The sequence below is a fragment of the Zosterops lateralis genome (genome assembly GCF_965231275.1).
Source record: "Zosterops lateralis genome assembly, chromosome: 35".
Classification (NCBI taxonomy): domain Eukaryota; kingdom Metazoa; phylum Chordata; class Aves; order Passeriformes; family Zosteropidae; genus Zosterops; species Zosterops lateralis.
This window is the reverse complement of record NC_139795.1, coordinates 448,363-464,286: the sequence shown is the minus strand read 5'-3', so window position 1 is coordinate 464,286 and position 15,924 is coordinate 448,363. Positions and strand designations below refer to the sequence as shown.

Below are 15,924 nucleotides of genomic sequence, written 5' to 3'. Positions count from 1 at the left end.
TCAACAGTAATTATGCATAAAAACCAGATAAAAAACAAGAATGGCAAAACCAAAAGTTATAGTCACTCCAAACGACCATTAAAAAAATTAGAGTAAAATGCAAGATAGTTTATAAAACTACCCATAAAAAAACATTAAAATTAATGTCTCAGCCTCCTCTTCAGATAAACACTGAAAAAATTATAATCATTTAAATACAGAAAATTGTTAGTATAATTTTACTTTGAAACAGGCTGTAGAAGTAGTTTGTCTTTAGGCACAAAATACTATAAGACTTCCATTCAAATTTAAAATAAACACCAAAACTGAGCTTATTACAGCATACACCAGTACTCAAGTCCAAACGCAAATTACGTTGCTAAAACCCGAGCCTAAAATTCATGAAGCTAGCCCATACTTTATTAAAAACTCAGGCCAGCAACAACTGTTGTCTAATCCAAAGTAGTCCCTAAAGCAAGTAGAATTATTAATACAAATTAATATCTCAGAGGTCCAGCCAAACTGCGCTCCATTTCTGAAAACATTTTTAAAGGGTTGAACCACATAGATACAAAAGCAAACACACCTTAGAGACAAACAACAGAAAAATCTAACCAAAATACTAGAGACAGGACTGGAAGTCCTAAACAAAATTGATTCAGAAACAGTAATAATTAAAATAACTTCTTCAGCAAATAATTTGACAAAATTAAAGCAGCCCCTACAATCATATCTACTGAAATTAGAAGTTAATCAATAGCAAATTTAAAAAATGTTACCAAAATAAAAAAAGCTAAGAACCTAAACCATAAACTGATAATAAAAACACTCAATGTAACTCAAGACAATGTATCTTTGGCTCTCAGTTGTATACAAGCAAAATTATAGATGCACTCAACTGCTGCCCTAATCATAAGAGAAAAAAAAAAATCCTCCCAATTAAAATCCAAAAGACTAACCCTAGTAAATTTTACCCATAATCCCACCACCAACACAGCCACTGATAATCCCATTAAACATAAGCTGTAAACCTGAACAGTAAATAAAAAATAGCAAACTGTAAATCTAAAATCTTGCATTACCCGAGAGCAGCAAAAATTTATATGCAAAAGCAACACAACTGATGCTCAAAATATGTCTTGACACTGAACAAAGTCTTTGTCATTTTAGGATTCACCCAAACATTGATCAAAAGACTGTAATTATATACATAGGCCATACTTGTGTGTGCTTAAAAACCACTTGTACCTTTCTAAAAATAAATAAAAACAATGTGTCTCTACCTGCTCGAAACCATTCTAATTTTTAAATATATAATTTCATTAAAATTGTTGAGTGTGACATTTTATATTTAGTACCAATAGTATCCCACCAACTGATCAAGTCTAATTATACAGCCTATCACCAATTGTTATCCACACCAATTAAAATAAACCTAACCCTAGTAAAACAATTAATAAAATATAAAAATCTAGTAAAAATTATTTAAAAAATTAAAAAAACAGACAGAAAACATTAATAACTGTCCAACATGATACCAAAAAAAAAAAGTAGAATCCTGCAAAAAATAAAACAAAACTTAAGCCACAGGTAGTGAGATACTCTTTAGATAGTCACCAACAGCAACTAAAATCCTAAACACTTTGTCATTATTTTGCTAATAGTAATAAAAATAAACTTAATAATGTCTATTGCAACACTTATATAGAACTAAAAAATACTAAAGCAAGTAACAACTCTGACCTCACTATCTAAAATACACAGAATAATATTAAAAAAGAAATTATTAAAATAATAGACTAAGAGCTAAAAAAAAGCCCCATTAGGAGTAAAAGAATTTACTAAGTTTATAAAAAAAAGGAAGATGAGGCATAAATTTAAAAAATCACAACTGATCCTTTATAGTAAATTAAAGAGCATATACAGTATATTAGAATATATTCCAAGTAGTATTTTAGAATATATAAAATTGCATTTAGTAACACTGTGCCCTTTCACATATATTTAAACATTACAAGTATAAAACCTTCAGCATAATCAGAAAATAAACTAGAAAAACTAGCCTAAACAACAGAATAACAACGTTAAAGGCACAGACAAAAAGAAGAACACAGAGTCTAAGATAATATATTCTCTTAAAATTGTGCAAAAAAAGCCAAAGCACACATAGGAGAGATAAAAGTGAAAAAGTGAATAAAAGAAGACCACCACCACGGCCTGAAGACCACCACCAGTAAAAACTGAACATACCCAGAAAAGGATAAAGTAATTACCATACCAAGCAAGAATAGACAAAATCAAAAAATAAATATATATGAAAAGAGTCTGTAAAATGTCATACATATGTAAGACCTCAGAAAATAAAAAAAGAAGCAAATCCCCTAGAAAGTATGCGTGTCTTTAGTAAAATTATTTCCCACGCATTTCGACGTCAATAAATACATACCACTCTAACAACTAGTATAAGTTGTAGAATTTTTTTCCCGCGTCGGCTCTGGCCCCACCTCACTTGGGTTTGGTTTGTTCTTCCCAGCTCTGGGGAAAAATGATTTTTGGAGTTTTCTGCCAGAAATCTCCCCCCTCCTCCACTCAGCCCAAGGGCCTTGGGGGTTTTCCTTTTTTTTTTTTTTTTTTTTTTTTTTTTTTTTTTTTTTTTTTTTTTTGGCGAAATCAAAGCCATGCACTGATACTCCTAATTAGGGCTGGGAGAACTGAAGAACTGACGGCTTTCCTCGGAGCCGGTGCCGGTGAACACGCAGCGCTGGGAAAGGCGGGCCGGGAGCGGCGGAGAACTTTGTGTTTCCAGCTCAATCCCGACTCGGGCCCGGGCCCGTCCCAGGGCGGTTCCTCATCTGCGGCTTTCCCTCCCACAGCCCGGGGGCGGAGCCTGAGAGCGCGGGGCGGGTCTGGGCCGTGTGCACAGCCCGGCCCTCTCTCGCCGCCATTGGCTGATTGTGCCGTCAGTGCCGGTTGTGGGCGCGCGCTGATTGGGCGGAGCGGGGCCAAGCCCGTTGCCGGGGCCGCCCCCCGGGCGCCCGTGGCTGGGCAGAGGCGCCATTGTGGGAGCGCGTGTGCGGCCTGGGAGCGGCGGCAGCGGCCGGAGCCCGGTGAGGCGGCACAGGCAGAGCTCGGAGGCGGCCCCAGCGCAGGTAGGAGCCGCGCTCGGCTCTGCCGGGGCTCGGGGCTGGCTGCGGGCGGAGGGGGCGGCAGGGGGCTCCGGCAGGTTCCTTGTGCCGTGTCGGCGCCGTGTTCCCCGTGGCCTGAGGGCGCTGCGGGAGCGGCTGCCTGCGGTCTCCTTCCCGCCGCTGCCTCGGCAGGAGCCGCTGCCGGAGCAGCGCCGGCTCGTCCTGGTTCCTGTGGGGAGGACGGAGGTGGCCGCCCTGTCCCCGGGGGGAGCTGTGCGGGAAAATTCCCAGAGGTGGCCAGAGGTTTGTATCCCCACAGGAGCCCGAGGAGTCCTGTAAAAGTGACTTTATTCCTGAACAAAGGGAGGGGCCGTGCGGCATTTGTCGGGGAGTCTCTCCAATTGTTGTAGTACGCGGCCTCCTTTTTATCTTGTTTTTCCCTTCTGCATCTCCCTGTCCCTTTGCCCCGTGGCGAAGGTCCTTGGAAAGTTCCGACTTCCCGATCCGCCTCCTGCATGTCCTCGTTAATATGCGCCTCCCTTTTGTATAACATCCGATATTCACGGCTCTGCTCAGTCTTTGTTCTTCTCCTCAATGTTCAGGAATTTTGCAGGATCTTGGCTGAGCACAGTCCGTGTCAATGAGTAACATTTTCTGAAACTGATGGTTTCTGCAGTTAATTCCTTATCTCCAAGTCCCTGGCCCTGTCTCCAAGCAGATTCACTCAGTAACTCTGTTTTTCCTTCCTGGGTCCTCTTTCGTTTTGGGATTATTGTCAGTGACTCCTTCCCTGTCCTTTTGTAGCCATGTGTGGCTCAGGAGGCCTGGCTGCCACCTGCATCCCCTTGCTCAGCTGCTGAATGAGCTGCCCTCAGCAAGGTGTGGTGCAGGGCCCAAAGATGAGAGTCGCTGTAGCACAACAGAGGAGAAAGAGCATTTGTTTAACCCCTGCTGTGCCAGGGAACCAGGAAACCGTGTCCCTTTCCCATCCTTTCCACGTTTGGAATGGAACATGAGCTGCTTTCTTATTTCCTTTTTATATTTGTTTTGCCACTTTTCGGTTGTCATCTATATGCTAACAGCATCTTGAGTAATTTAATTTTCCACAAACTGCTTTTGCTCATATATAATCTGATCCTATGACATGGTGAAATGCTGCATTCTTCGTTTGAGTGGATTGGTGGGCCAGACTGAGGAGCTGGATCTGGGTTCTCTGGCTCCTGATCTGAATTGGTTTGGGTTCCCAGGTGCTGGTCCATCGTGTTTTAGGATTTGTTCAGGTGGCCGTTCATCTTTTCCCCATTTTTGGGGGCTCCCTCCAGCCAGGGCTGCATCAATTGATCTCTTTTCTCTAATTAAATCATCACAGACTTGGATTCCCAACTGATTTCTCTGAACTTGTGCTAGCACAAACACCCCGGTGGTCTAATGCTCCCTGTGTGACACAGACAGTGACAGTACATGTTGGAGAGGGATGATTCCCCCCACTTATTGTAGTGAAGTTTTCACACCATTCTCCACTGGCTGTTTCCCTTTGCAGCTGAAGCAATTTGTGTTGCAGAGTCAGATCTCCTCGCTGTGGGCTCTGCCTTTGGCTGTGCCAATTCCATCTGTGCAAGCAGGCAGAGCTTGGGCTGAGGGGCAGAGGGAATCAGCCCAATTCCTCCCGCAGGCAAGAAGAGCCTGGTGCACTGTCCCCACTTTTTCCCAGCAGTGTTAATTTGCATTTCTAAAGCTCCTCTCCTGGGTGCCTGGAATGGAGCTTCTCTTCCAGAGCAGTCACTGAATGACTCTCATGTGTTCCCTCTCCTTCAATCTGCTTTATTTTTTTAACCAATATTTTATTACGTATTTATGTGTTAAAGGGTGACCTTCAAAGCTTTTCTAGTTTTGCAAAATGCAACCTAAAGGTGAACTTTGAAAAACCCATACCAAAATTTTGTGATCACTAAGACCCTCACACAAACATACACAAAAATATTCCAAAGCAATCAGGTTTTTTCTTGTTCTCCTAGGATTAAAAATTAATTTTCATACCGCTGGCTGAAGCCTAACAGACTACATAAAAGTAGGGTTATAATGAAAATCATTCTAATGGTGTGATCTTTTCACAGAAACTGCAGGAAAAACAAAAATGCTCAAACAGAATCTTCAGTGTTAGAGAGTCAAGACATTACTTGATTTTGGGCAGGATGTGCAACAGAAATCATTTCATCCACGCATTGCCCGGCTAAGCAGAGAAAATCATTCCATGACATGTGAGTTTTACTGTATTTTTCCTAAACTATAAACAATCTTAACCCATAGAAATCCATTGGTTTGATGTTCATTGCTTCCAGGTTCTGAAGTTCTGAGTATTTAGTTTCCTATTGGAGCCGGATTTCTTTGCCTCTGATGTTAATTAGGTCCTCACTGCTGGATTTCCTTATCAGCCTTTTCCAGACCAGGCGTCTCCAGCTATTCCAGGGGCAGTGTCTGGGGTAGATGTTGGTTGCTGTTTGCTGATGGTGGTTGATGTTTTGTTGATGGTCGTTGTCTTTGTGGGTGTCTTTTGGGCTCTTCCCAGTCTGCTGAGATGTTAAACTCATCTCTGTTGAGTGGTGTAAAATCCTTTTAAAAAAACCCTATAAAATTCCTTTCTCCGAGGCAAAGGCAAACCAAGGCTGACTAGAGAAATGAAATACACAATAATTTCCAAGTTGGTATATTTTCCAGCCCAGTATGTGAGTCTGACTGAGACCCAGAGTCAAATTCTCCCGTTGTCTTCCCCAGCCCGTGTGGCGAGTGCAGGCACAGAAAGCCCTGAAGCTGAAGCAGTGGCAGCAAGATTCTGCCCCCAGTGTCTGGAGATGGCCCAGGAGGTGCCCAGGCAGACTATTCCAGCAGAGGATCTGTGGGCAGGCACAGGGGCTTCCCCTGCTGTGGAGCCCTGGCTGCTGCTCCCTTGCCTTCAGGGCGGGGTCAGTCCTGGACTGTTTAACATTCACAGACAACTCCAGTTCCTTTTCTGAGTCTGGGAGAGCCATGGCTGGGGCATCAATCATTTTGGTTTCTTCATTTTCTCAAGGTTTGTTCTCTTTCTCATGTCCATACCATAACATTGAGGCTTTCTGGGGTTAAAAAGTCATCCAATGTTCTGGCTCGAACAGAGAATCCTCAATCCAGGTCCTGCAATTACCCATTAATCCTCAGAATTGTCGCATCTCCTTTTTAGTCCTGGATACTGTTGCTTCTCAGATTTCCCAGACCCTCTCTGGATCAATACATCACAAGCTGTCATTTTGAGAGAGAGAACCCCACCTTAAGTAGAGGGTCTGGAGACAGGGCAAAGGGCAGGTAAGGGCATTGCCCTGAAGCCAATGGAGACACACCAAGGGGGAAGGAACCACAAGGCCAAGGTCATTATGGGGGGACAGAACCGGCCAAACCATTGTGTACAGAGCACATTGGAAGTATACCCTCAGGCAGGAAGGGTAGCTAGGGCTGTCTTGCCAAGGCCAGACCCTGGATATTACATTGAGTGGACTGAAGGGACTCCACACCCAAAGATGCTTTTTAGCCTGAAAATTGAGCCATTTCACAGAGGCTTCTTCTACCACTTCTTCTTGTCCTCCTGACTGGAGCAAGTCATCCACATCCTGTATTAACCGAGTTGCTGGCGGTGAGGTAAATTATTTTGATATTTTCTGCAAGGCTTGCCCAAATAAAGCTGGTGCTTCCATGCATCCCTGCAGAAGGACTGTCCATGTCCTTCCCATTTTCCCTTCTACCTCTTGTTCCCACTCAAAGGCCAAATCCTGTTCACCATCCTGTGTCAGTGGACATCCCCAAAAAATCTTTGACATTAAGTCCAGAATGGTAGCAGTGTGAGGAGAGAACATGGTTCCAGCTGGTGTAAGGATCTGAGACTCTGGGGTGCCTGGGTTTAATAATCTCATTTCTTCTTTTAGGTCCTGCACCATTCTGTGGATTCCATCTGATTTCTTGATTGGCAGCATAGGAGCTTTATAGGGAGAGATCCCTGCTCCAAAAGCCCTGCCTTTGACAGGGGCTCAATACCAGGCTGTGAGCCCTTCCTTCCCACCCTGGGAATAGGGTATTGCTTTTAGACACCACTTGTCCTTCAGAGTAATTTGGAGAGGCTGGGGATCTAATTTTCCCGCTTTCCCTGGGGCTGCCCACACTTGTGGGTTCACTTCAGCCTCGGCCTTGCCAGGCATTTGACACAAAGGTACTACAGAACTGGCCTGTATATCACCTTCTGCAATATTAATTTGCATTCCCAATTTAGCCATCAAATCCCTTCTCAGTAAATTACAATCACATTTAGGAGCAAATAAAAATTTCATGCATTTCAAACCCATGCCCCACATCTGTTAAAAGTGGTTGAATAAAACACACCTTCTCATCTTTCCCACTTATCCCCTGGATAAGCAAAGACAATTTTGGCATTTTTCCCCCTTAGCTCTGAGATTGAGAGTGGATGGAGAGGCCCCTGTGTGTATGAGGAAAGGCCTCCTGTGGATCCAGCCCCAGTCTGAATGTTGTCAAGGGCTCCAGTGTGGTGGGTCCCTGGTGTAATGGGAGCTCTGGCAGCCCTAGGAATCCATGTCCCTGCAGGGCTGGACTTGCTCCTGCTGAGGGTGCTGCTGTGTGTGCTTGCAGTGTCCCTGTGGGCTGCAGATGGATCCCTGCTTCCTTGGCAGGGGCTGTTTGGGTGGGCTCTCCCCTGCAGAGGAGGGCAATGTCTGTGCCAGGTGCTTGTGGCCGAGCCCGTCCCCTCGGTGCTGGGGCCCCCTTGGGCCCTGGGCTTCATCCCTCAGGGGCTGTGGAAACTCTGCCATGGCCTTTGCCTTCAGCTTGGCCTTTTCCTGCTCCCTTCTTGCCTTCACCTGCTGTGCCTTTGTGACCAAGTGCTGCAGGGGCTTCTTGTGCCTCTCCGGCAGCCCCTCTGAGTGCCTGTGGGTGCTCATCCTCTGACAGCTGCTGAGCTTTCTGCACAATCATTCCTTTCTCCAGCGGCCCAAACAAGATCCTTCAAAGATGATCCAGGAATAATGCACATTTCCCAGCTGCTCCCTCCTTGCCGCTGGTGCTTGGGCTGGCCGTGCCCTGCAGAGCCCGTATCCCAGAGCCGGTGCCTGTGGTGCCGCAGTGTCCAAAGGCGGCTCCCCCGGCGGGCAGGGCCGGCAGCTCCACGGGGCCGGGCAGCGGCCGGGGCGTCCCGCAGCCTCCTGGGGGCCGGGGGCCAGTGCCGGCCCTGCCCGGGGGGTGGTGGGGTCAGGCAGCGCCTGGCGCTGAGCCCCGGCTGCCCCACAGCCCCGGCCCGGCCCCGCAGGTCCCCACAGGCCCCCAGCCCGTGCTCCCGGTGCCGCCCCTCTGCGCCCGCTCCTGCCGCTCCCCAGCACAAAGAAACCCCCTGGGATCCTGACCTCCTTGTTTGCCTCTCCTGGAAACCGGGGCTACAAAGGATCTTCATCATGTGGCAAATTTAGGGGATAAGACCCTGCTGTAAACTGTCGCAGTCCTCAGTTTTTTTCTCTTCCTGTTCTTTTCCATCATCGTTTTTCTTCCCACAGAGATTCCTCCTGCTGCTTCTTGCCTTAATAAGAATATTCCTGCACACTCTGCTTCAGCCTAACCCTTCCTCACACACCAACACCATCCATCCTGTTGTCTAAATCCCTTCTGGACTTCCCTTGCTGCCCCTCTGGGTGTCCATGTCCTTAATTACCTCTGGGGGTATTTGCAAACTACCTCAACATTCTCCCAAGAGACCCTTCAGAGATACTTTGGCATGGTCATGCCTTTGGCCAGGATGCCTTCCTGCCTTTCCGTTGTCTGCCCTCCATGGGTGCCCTGCCACGTTTACTCCCTGAAGATCCCTGTGTCCTCACAATGAGATTTTCAGTGCTCTCTCCCTGCCCACTCCTCACAGAGCCCCCTGATGCGTCACTCGTCTGTCTCCTGGACACTCTCGGGTCCCCAATCAATCCCTGGTGCCGCCGCAACCCAAGGGAGCTGGTTCCCCAAACTGGGTGAGCCCCCTTCAGCTCCACTCACTGCCCGCTGCCCCGGACGGTGGAAGGAATTCCAGAGGGGCCCCAAGGTGTGTGGAAAATTTCACATCACCAGAGGTTTGTGTCCAGAAAGTAGACAGAGGAGTCCTGTAAAATTATTTTCATTCATAAAAAAAAGGGAGAGACCATAGGATATTTTGGGAGAACACAGCCTCCTTTTCATCCTAATTTTCCCAGCTGCATCTCCCTCTCCCTTTTCCCCATAGGCTGAAGTACTTGAGAGGTACAGACTTCCCAATCCACCTACTACATTCCCCCCTTAATATGCACCTGCTTAAGAAGCAGGGTTGAAGAACAGAATGATCAAAGGATGCACATGGGAGGAGAAGGTGGGATTGTGCAGAAGAAGGAGAAATAATAGGAGGAAAAGGAGTGTGATGAAGAGTAGGGCCACAGGAGGAGGAGGAGCAAGAGGAGGAGGCAGCACAAGGTTCCACCCCTCCCTGTATCTGCAGCCTCCTCCCAGCTCCAGGAGTATTGCCCTGCACATGCAGCAGGTGACCAGAGAGCAAGATACATGATTTCCATGTGAAGGAATCTTGGTGTTTCTGAGCTTTATTGGGCTAAATGTTGATGCTTTGGTTTTTTGCGAGGGGCTGAATCTTAATATTTTAGAAGAGATTTTGGCTGAGTCTTGTTGTTTGGGAAGTTTTTGATTTGTCTTGATATTTGGGGGACTTTGGGGCTGAATCTTGGTGTTTTGGAGGTTCTTACAGACACAAGATGACAATGATTTCCTGAGATTAACTTGGGCAAGGAGGAACCCCCAGCCTAAGGCACTCTCCTCTTGTTTTCTCTGCAAACCAGGATTTTTCATTCCGAAGGAGTGGCTGGATGGAGGAAGAGCAAAAACCCTGGAGATTCCGCACGAGGAGGGGCTGCAAACCCAGCCCAGGGAGCTGCGAGGAGGAAAGACCCGCCCTGTGCCAGGAGGGCAGACGGAGATCCAGGCGGAGCTCAGAGCTGGTGGAGAAGCCTCATGGAGGGGAGAAGCCCCACAAGTGCTTGGAATGTGGGAAGGGTTTCAGCCAGAACTCTGACCTGATGCAGCACCAGGTGAGCCACTCTGGGGAACGGCCCTACGAGTGTGGGGAATGTGGGAAGAGCTTCAACCACAGCTCCAGTCTGATCCGGCACAAGAGAATCCACTCCGGGGAAAGGCCCTACGAGTGTGGGGAATGTGGGAAGAGCTTCAACCAGAAGGGTCACCTGACACAACACCAGGTGGTCCACACTGGGGAAAAGCCCTATGAATGTGGGGAATGTGGGAAGAGCTTCACCCACAGCTCTGGCCTGAGGAAACACCAGAGGAGTCACACTGGGGAAAAGCCTTTTGAGTGTGGGGAATGTGGGATCAGCTTCAGCCAGAGATTCCAGCTTAGGGAACACCAGAGGATTCACACTGGGGAAAAGCCCTACAAGTGTGGAGAATGTGGGAAGTCCTTCAGAGGAAGCTCGGCCCTGATCAGGCACCAGGTGATCCACACTGGGAAAAGGGCCTACACCTGCTTGGAATGTGGAAAGAGCTTTGCATGGAGCTCTGACCTGAGAAAACACCAGCACATCCACACTGGGGAGAGGCCCTATGAATGTCCTGAGTGTGGAAAGAGGTTTCAGACCAGCTCTGATCTCCTCGTCCATCAGCGGATTCACACAGATGAGAGGCCCTTCCGCTGCCCTGAGTGTAGGAAGGGCTTCAAGCGCAACTCTACCCTCATCAGGCACCAGCGTGTCCACACTGGGGAGAGGCCCTACGAGTGTCCTGAGTGTGGGAAGAGGTTTGTATGGAGCTGTGATCTCCTTGTACATCAGCGGATTCACACAGAGGAGTGGCCTTTCAGCTGCCCCGACTGCGGGAAGGGCTTCAAAGACAACTCAAACCTCAACAAGCACCGGCGCATCCACACCGGGGAGAGGCCCTACGAGTGTCCTGAGTGTGGGAAGGGCTTCTCCAGTAGCTCTGACTTGACCAAACACCAACGGAGGCACCAGTGAGGGGAAGCCCTGCAAGTGCCCTGAGTGTGGGAAGAGCTTCATGCACTGTTCCAGGGTTATCCCCCATGGAAGTATCGGCGTTGGATGATCCCCAATGACCCCCGTAAGTTGTCCCATAAAAATACAAATGCCGAAAATCATCCCCAGAAATGGAAGCTTTCTTCCACTCCAGCAAGCCTTGCCTATGGTCCAAGACCAAAGCATCAACCCTGAATGCTGGGAACATCATTCCAGCAAAGGCTGCAAACGAACCCCGTTACCTTAAAAATTCACAGCACCTCACCACAACCCACAGGCTGCAATTCCCACTCGCGGTCACCAGATGTCGCTCGAGGACACGAAAGGAACCACATTGACCCGTCAGGATGTGAGATGAGAAAAGAAGACACTTTATTTTTGGGTTCAGGGTTTGAATAGGGTTTGGACTTTGACCAGCGATTGGGGGGCAAGGTTAACACCTGTTTGACCCACTGGTCAAGCCAGAAGTCCATTACAGAGAGGAATGCAAAAACAATCTACTTTATTTATATCACAAGTGCGAGAAAGCTCCAGTCCGAGAATGTAAAACATCAGGAGGCAGAAAAATCAGGGCAACAGTGTATATATATATATATACACACACACACACACACACACATACACATATATTCCTAATCTGTATCCACACCTATATCTATATCCACATATATAGTGCACCCCTAGGAGGGAGTTATAGCTCATTGATTATTTAAGGAGCATTTGTGAATATGGTACTGCTATGTCACCTTTGTTTATCCTGCCTGCAAATTTCTCTAGTGCAAAAACTGTATTCTGATGCAGGTAAAACTCACCTCCTTACTCCCACTCAGCTTCAAAAATGTCCCGCATAGCAGAAACAGAGCAATAAATGCATGTTTTCTGGATGTTCTGAAGTCTGCAGGAACTTTCTTCATGCCAATGTACAAGAATCGGGGTATTTGCTCAGATGACACAGACAAGAGTGTTTGTACTGTCACTGCCAATTGCCTTGAGGAGGAAGCCTTGTTACTGCTCCCTTTCCTTTTCTGAATCAAGCCTCTTCAGTGTTCAGTGCAATTGATATCTAGAGCAAGGGAAAGGATTTTTCTGGTAAATTTGTAGGGACAGGATAACAAACCAAGACGACCACCTCACATCACCGCATATATTTTAACAGAAGAAAGAACTGGTTTGAACATTCTGAATGAATTATTAAAAACCAAGAGATAAACCTCTACTTCAATTCATTAGTGGCATTATTTTCCAACCCTTACAGCAATTGACAATACTTAATCTTCATACAGAGATGTGTTTCTTCACTCTCCCTTACCTGGCAAAGGCAGTTCCAATCTCCCTCCTACTCAAATGTGCTTTTCTTTTATATTCCATACAAAAATCAGAAGGGAATGGAAACATGAACACCACCAACTCAGTATTTTAAAAGAATTGACATGGTTTCTTTCTTTAAGAAATACCATCACCTTATTGGTCTTGATTTGTGTTGGGTCTTTCCCTTTGCTCGATTGTTTGTTGGTTGGTTTGTTGGTTTCATGGTGTGGGGTTCTTTTTCCTCTGTAGGGGCTTAGCACCAAACAGGAGATTTCCTATCTTTAGGCCACCTCTGTAAGAACCCCATCCTGACTAGTTGGACACCAAGTTTTAGAAACAATTTCAACCTACACAAAATTCCATCTGGAATCACCATTGCATTAAACTAGGAAGATACGTAAATTATGAATTAGTCCTCACTGTTACATTTCTTGGAGGTTGGGCAAGGATACTGCATCAAAGGGATGACAGATTTCAAGGCTCAGACTCCCTGAAGCTGAAAAAAAACCCACAAGAAATGGTACTTTGGAAGATGTTTAATTTTCTAAAGCAATACCTAGAGATGGTAGTAATAAGGTGGAGAGGAAGGTGGTGCAGATAACACTGCAAGAGCATTTAGCTAAACAGATGTCAGAATCCAATGTTGTCTCAGCAGATTCTATGAAGCATTCCACACGTGGAAGGTGCCATCCCTAAGATCAACTTTACTCATTTGAAGGTAGTTGATACTACATGGGATTTCTGTTTTTCCAGAGTGGTGCAAAAAAAAGCACAATCAAAATATAAAATACTGTTAGCAAAATACAGCAATTGCAAGACCCAGTTGAGACACCAGAGTGACTCCCATGACTTTTCTCTGTAGCACAGCTCTGAGGCACTGCAGTCTCTGGGAAGACAGGCCAGCTGAAGAAATGCTTGAAAGCAGCTGAAGGCCATTGCACTTTTGCAAATTCTTCCCTAGTTTTCTGCATTTTATCCTCTGCCTTCAGCTGAGTCACACATTCACTCCTCCTATGCTGGGCTGGCCAATGAGCCAGACACTTCTGCTCATGTAATGACCATACTGAGAATCCTTTACACCATTGATCCCCTCAGCTGGAGTAGAGAGAGTTGATGTTACAGTCAGGAATCCTGACTTAGTGGAGCCATACAAAACATCTATCACATAAGACAACACAGATCTAAGTTCGACAAAATCCTTCCCTTGAAATCAAGGTCAGGGTTTGGTCCCATTTCTTTTGAGATAAAATAAGGGGATTTTGTTTGTTTTACAACAGCTGAGTTGCCACAGCCTGCATTTTCATTGAGCTTAAAGAGCATCTCTTGAGCATGCTACTCATGGGAGCCTAGCACATGAAAATTGTTATAAACAACTCAAAACTCAGGTGGGAATGAGTAAATAAAATTTGATTTGAACCTATGAAAAGTTACAAAGCAAAGGGGGGAACAGCTCTGGGAGCTCGACCCACCAGAGGCACCGCTCACAAAACGGCGTCTCAGCCTTTTCTACCCTGAGCCTCATTAATATTCATGAGCAGTCCTTTATGGGAAATGGATTTGTAGAGACTTCTCAAAGCCTGACAGAAGGTTCACCTAGGATGCATCTGCATGCAAATGCTGACCTAGAAATTCCATGGAAGAGGATAGATGTTGAGAGAGAAATGGAACTGGAAACAAGTTTCCAATAATGGCCTTGCAAATAGACTAGACATTTTGGAGAAATAGAACTATGAAAAATGTATTGTAGTAAGACCCACGAGAGATAATTTTAGATGATTGGCTTTAAGGCACTAACAGCATTGTGTAGCAAAAGCTGATAGGCTAAGAAACACTTATATTGTATTATAATTAGGAAATAGTTTGGCTTCTGATTGTAATGGCGTGAATTGTAACATCTGTACCGTCTCACCCTTCAAATGAGACTGAAAGTGGAGCAAAAGTTTTCAATATGCCTCTCAGGAGCCCCGTCTCTGGGTCAGAAAAGGAATGGCTCGACAGTCCCTGTATGTCCTTCCAGCCCCACCCACAGCCGGCAGCTTTGCTCATATATGGAGACTTGGCTCCTCCTAAGGCCTGTCAATCAGTCCTTCCATACCTTTCATTGGTAGAGCCCTTCTCGTATCCTGATTGGTTGAGCAGTTACCCTGCCCCTCCCTCAGCCCAACTGTCCCCGCCCCCTGCCGCCCCTCACAAGGGACAAATAAACTCCTGCACCACATGTTTGTACAGGCCTGCCAGCCAGAGCTGCCAGGCAGGAGCCACAAAAGGAGAGGGAAGGATAGAAGAGAAAACAGAAAAGGTTCTAAACTACACTGGAATAGCAAAAGTACATGTCAAAAGAACTATAAGCCACAACAAACTTCTCCCCACCCTACTCAACAACTCTTTCTCATTTGCATGAGCCAATCTTTACCACACCTTATTCATAACAAAGTTAAAATGCTGCTCAGTGCTTTTAAGTTTTTGGGGCATGTTCCTTTTGATCCTTACCCACTCTGTCTTTTGTCCCATGCACCCAAACACAACACACACACACACACCCCTAGAGAGTTCTCGGTTCATTTCTAGTCTGCTTGCCTGGATTTTGTTTGGTTTTGTTAGTGCTTGTTTTCCCTTGTTGTGCCTTACCGGTCCTGTAGGCAGTAGAGTGAATCTTGCCAACCAACTCGTTGTGCTGTCACTTCATATTAAATCTGACTTTTGCTCGTGCCCCTGCCACTGATTTTTAAGCAATCTCAAACACTGTCATTCACGGCAGCACCACCATGTCCTGCATCACCGAGGGCCCTTAAAACGCCCGTGTCACAAAGCGCCACACTTAGCCCCGAACAACAGAGGGACAAAGTGGAAGCGGCCTGGAGCAGCCCCGCCTTGTGGCCTTGTAGCCCGTACCGTGCCCAGAGCCCTGGGAGAGAGCACTGAAAATCTCATTGTGAGGACACAGGGATCTTCAGGGAGTAAACGTGGCAGGGCACCCATGGAGGGCAGACAATGGAAAGGCAGGAAGGCATCCTGGCCAAAGGCATGACCATGCCAAAATATCTCTGAAGGGTCTCTTGGGAGAATGTTGAGGTAGTTTGCAAATACCCCCAGAGGTAATTAAGGACATGGACACCCAGAGGGGCAGCAAGGGAAGTCCAGAAGGGATTTAGACAACAGGATGGATGGTGTTGGTGTGTGAGGAAGGGTTAGGCTGAAGCAGAGTGTGCAGGAATATTCTTATTAAGGCAAGAAGCAGCAGGAGGAATCTCTGTGGGAAGAAAAACGATGATGGAAAAGAACAGGAAGAGAAAAAAACTGAGGACTGCGACAGTTTACAGCAGGGTCTTATCCCCTAAATTTGCCAGATGATGAAGATCCTTTGTAGCCCCGGTTTCCAGGAGAGGCAAACAAGGAGGTCAGGATCCCAGGGGATTTCT

At 46.5% G+C, this 15,924-nt stretch overlaps 1 protein-coding gene across 1 annotated transcript in view; it reads left to right on the top strand.

Moving 5' to 3' along the window:
• The window catches only part of LOC310921489 (uncharacterized protein), a 58,319-nt gene extending 46,240 nt beyond the window's left edge, over nucleotides 1-12,079 (top strand). The window contains exon 2 of the mRNA XM_083881623.1: nucleotides 9,992-12,079. Within this exon, the coding sequence (XP_083737749.1) occupies nucleotides 10,019-11,179 (1,161 nt within the window). The 5' untranslated portion in view covers nucleotides 9,992-10,018 and the 3' untranslated portion in view covers nucleotides 11,180-12,079. The remainder of the gene's footprint in view (nucleotides 1-9,991) is intronic.
• The last annotated feature ends 3,845 nt before the right edge of the window (nucleotides 12,080-15,924 follow it).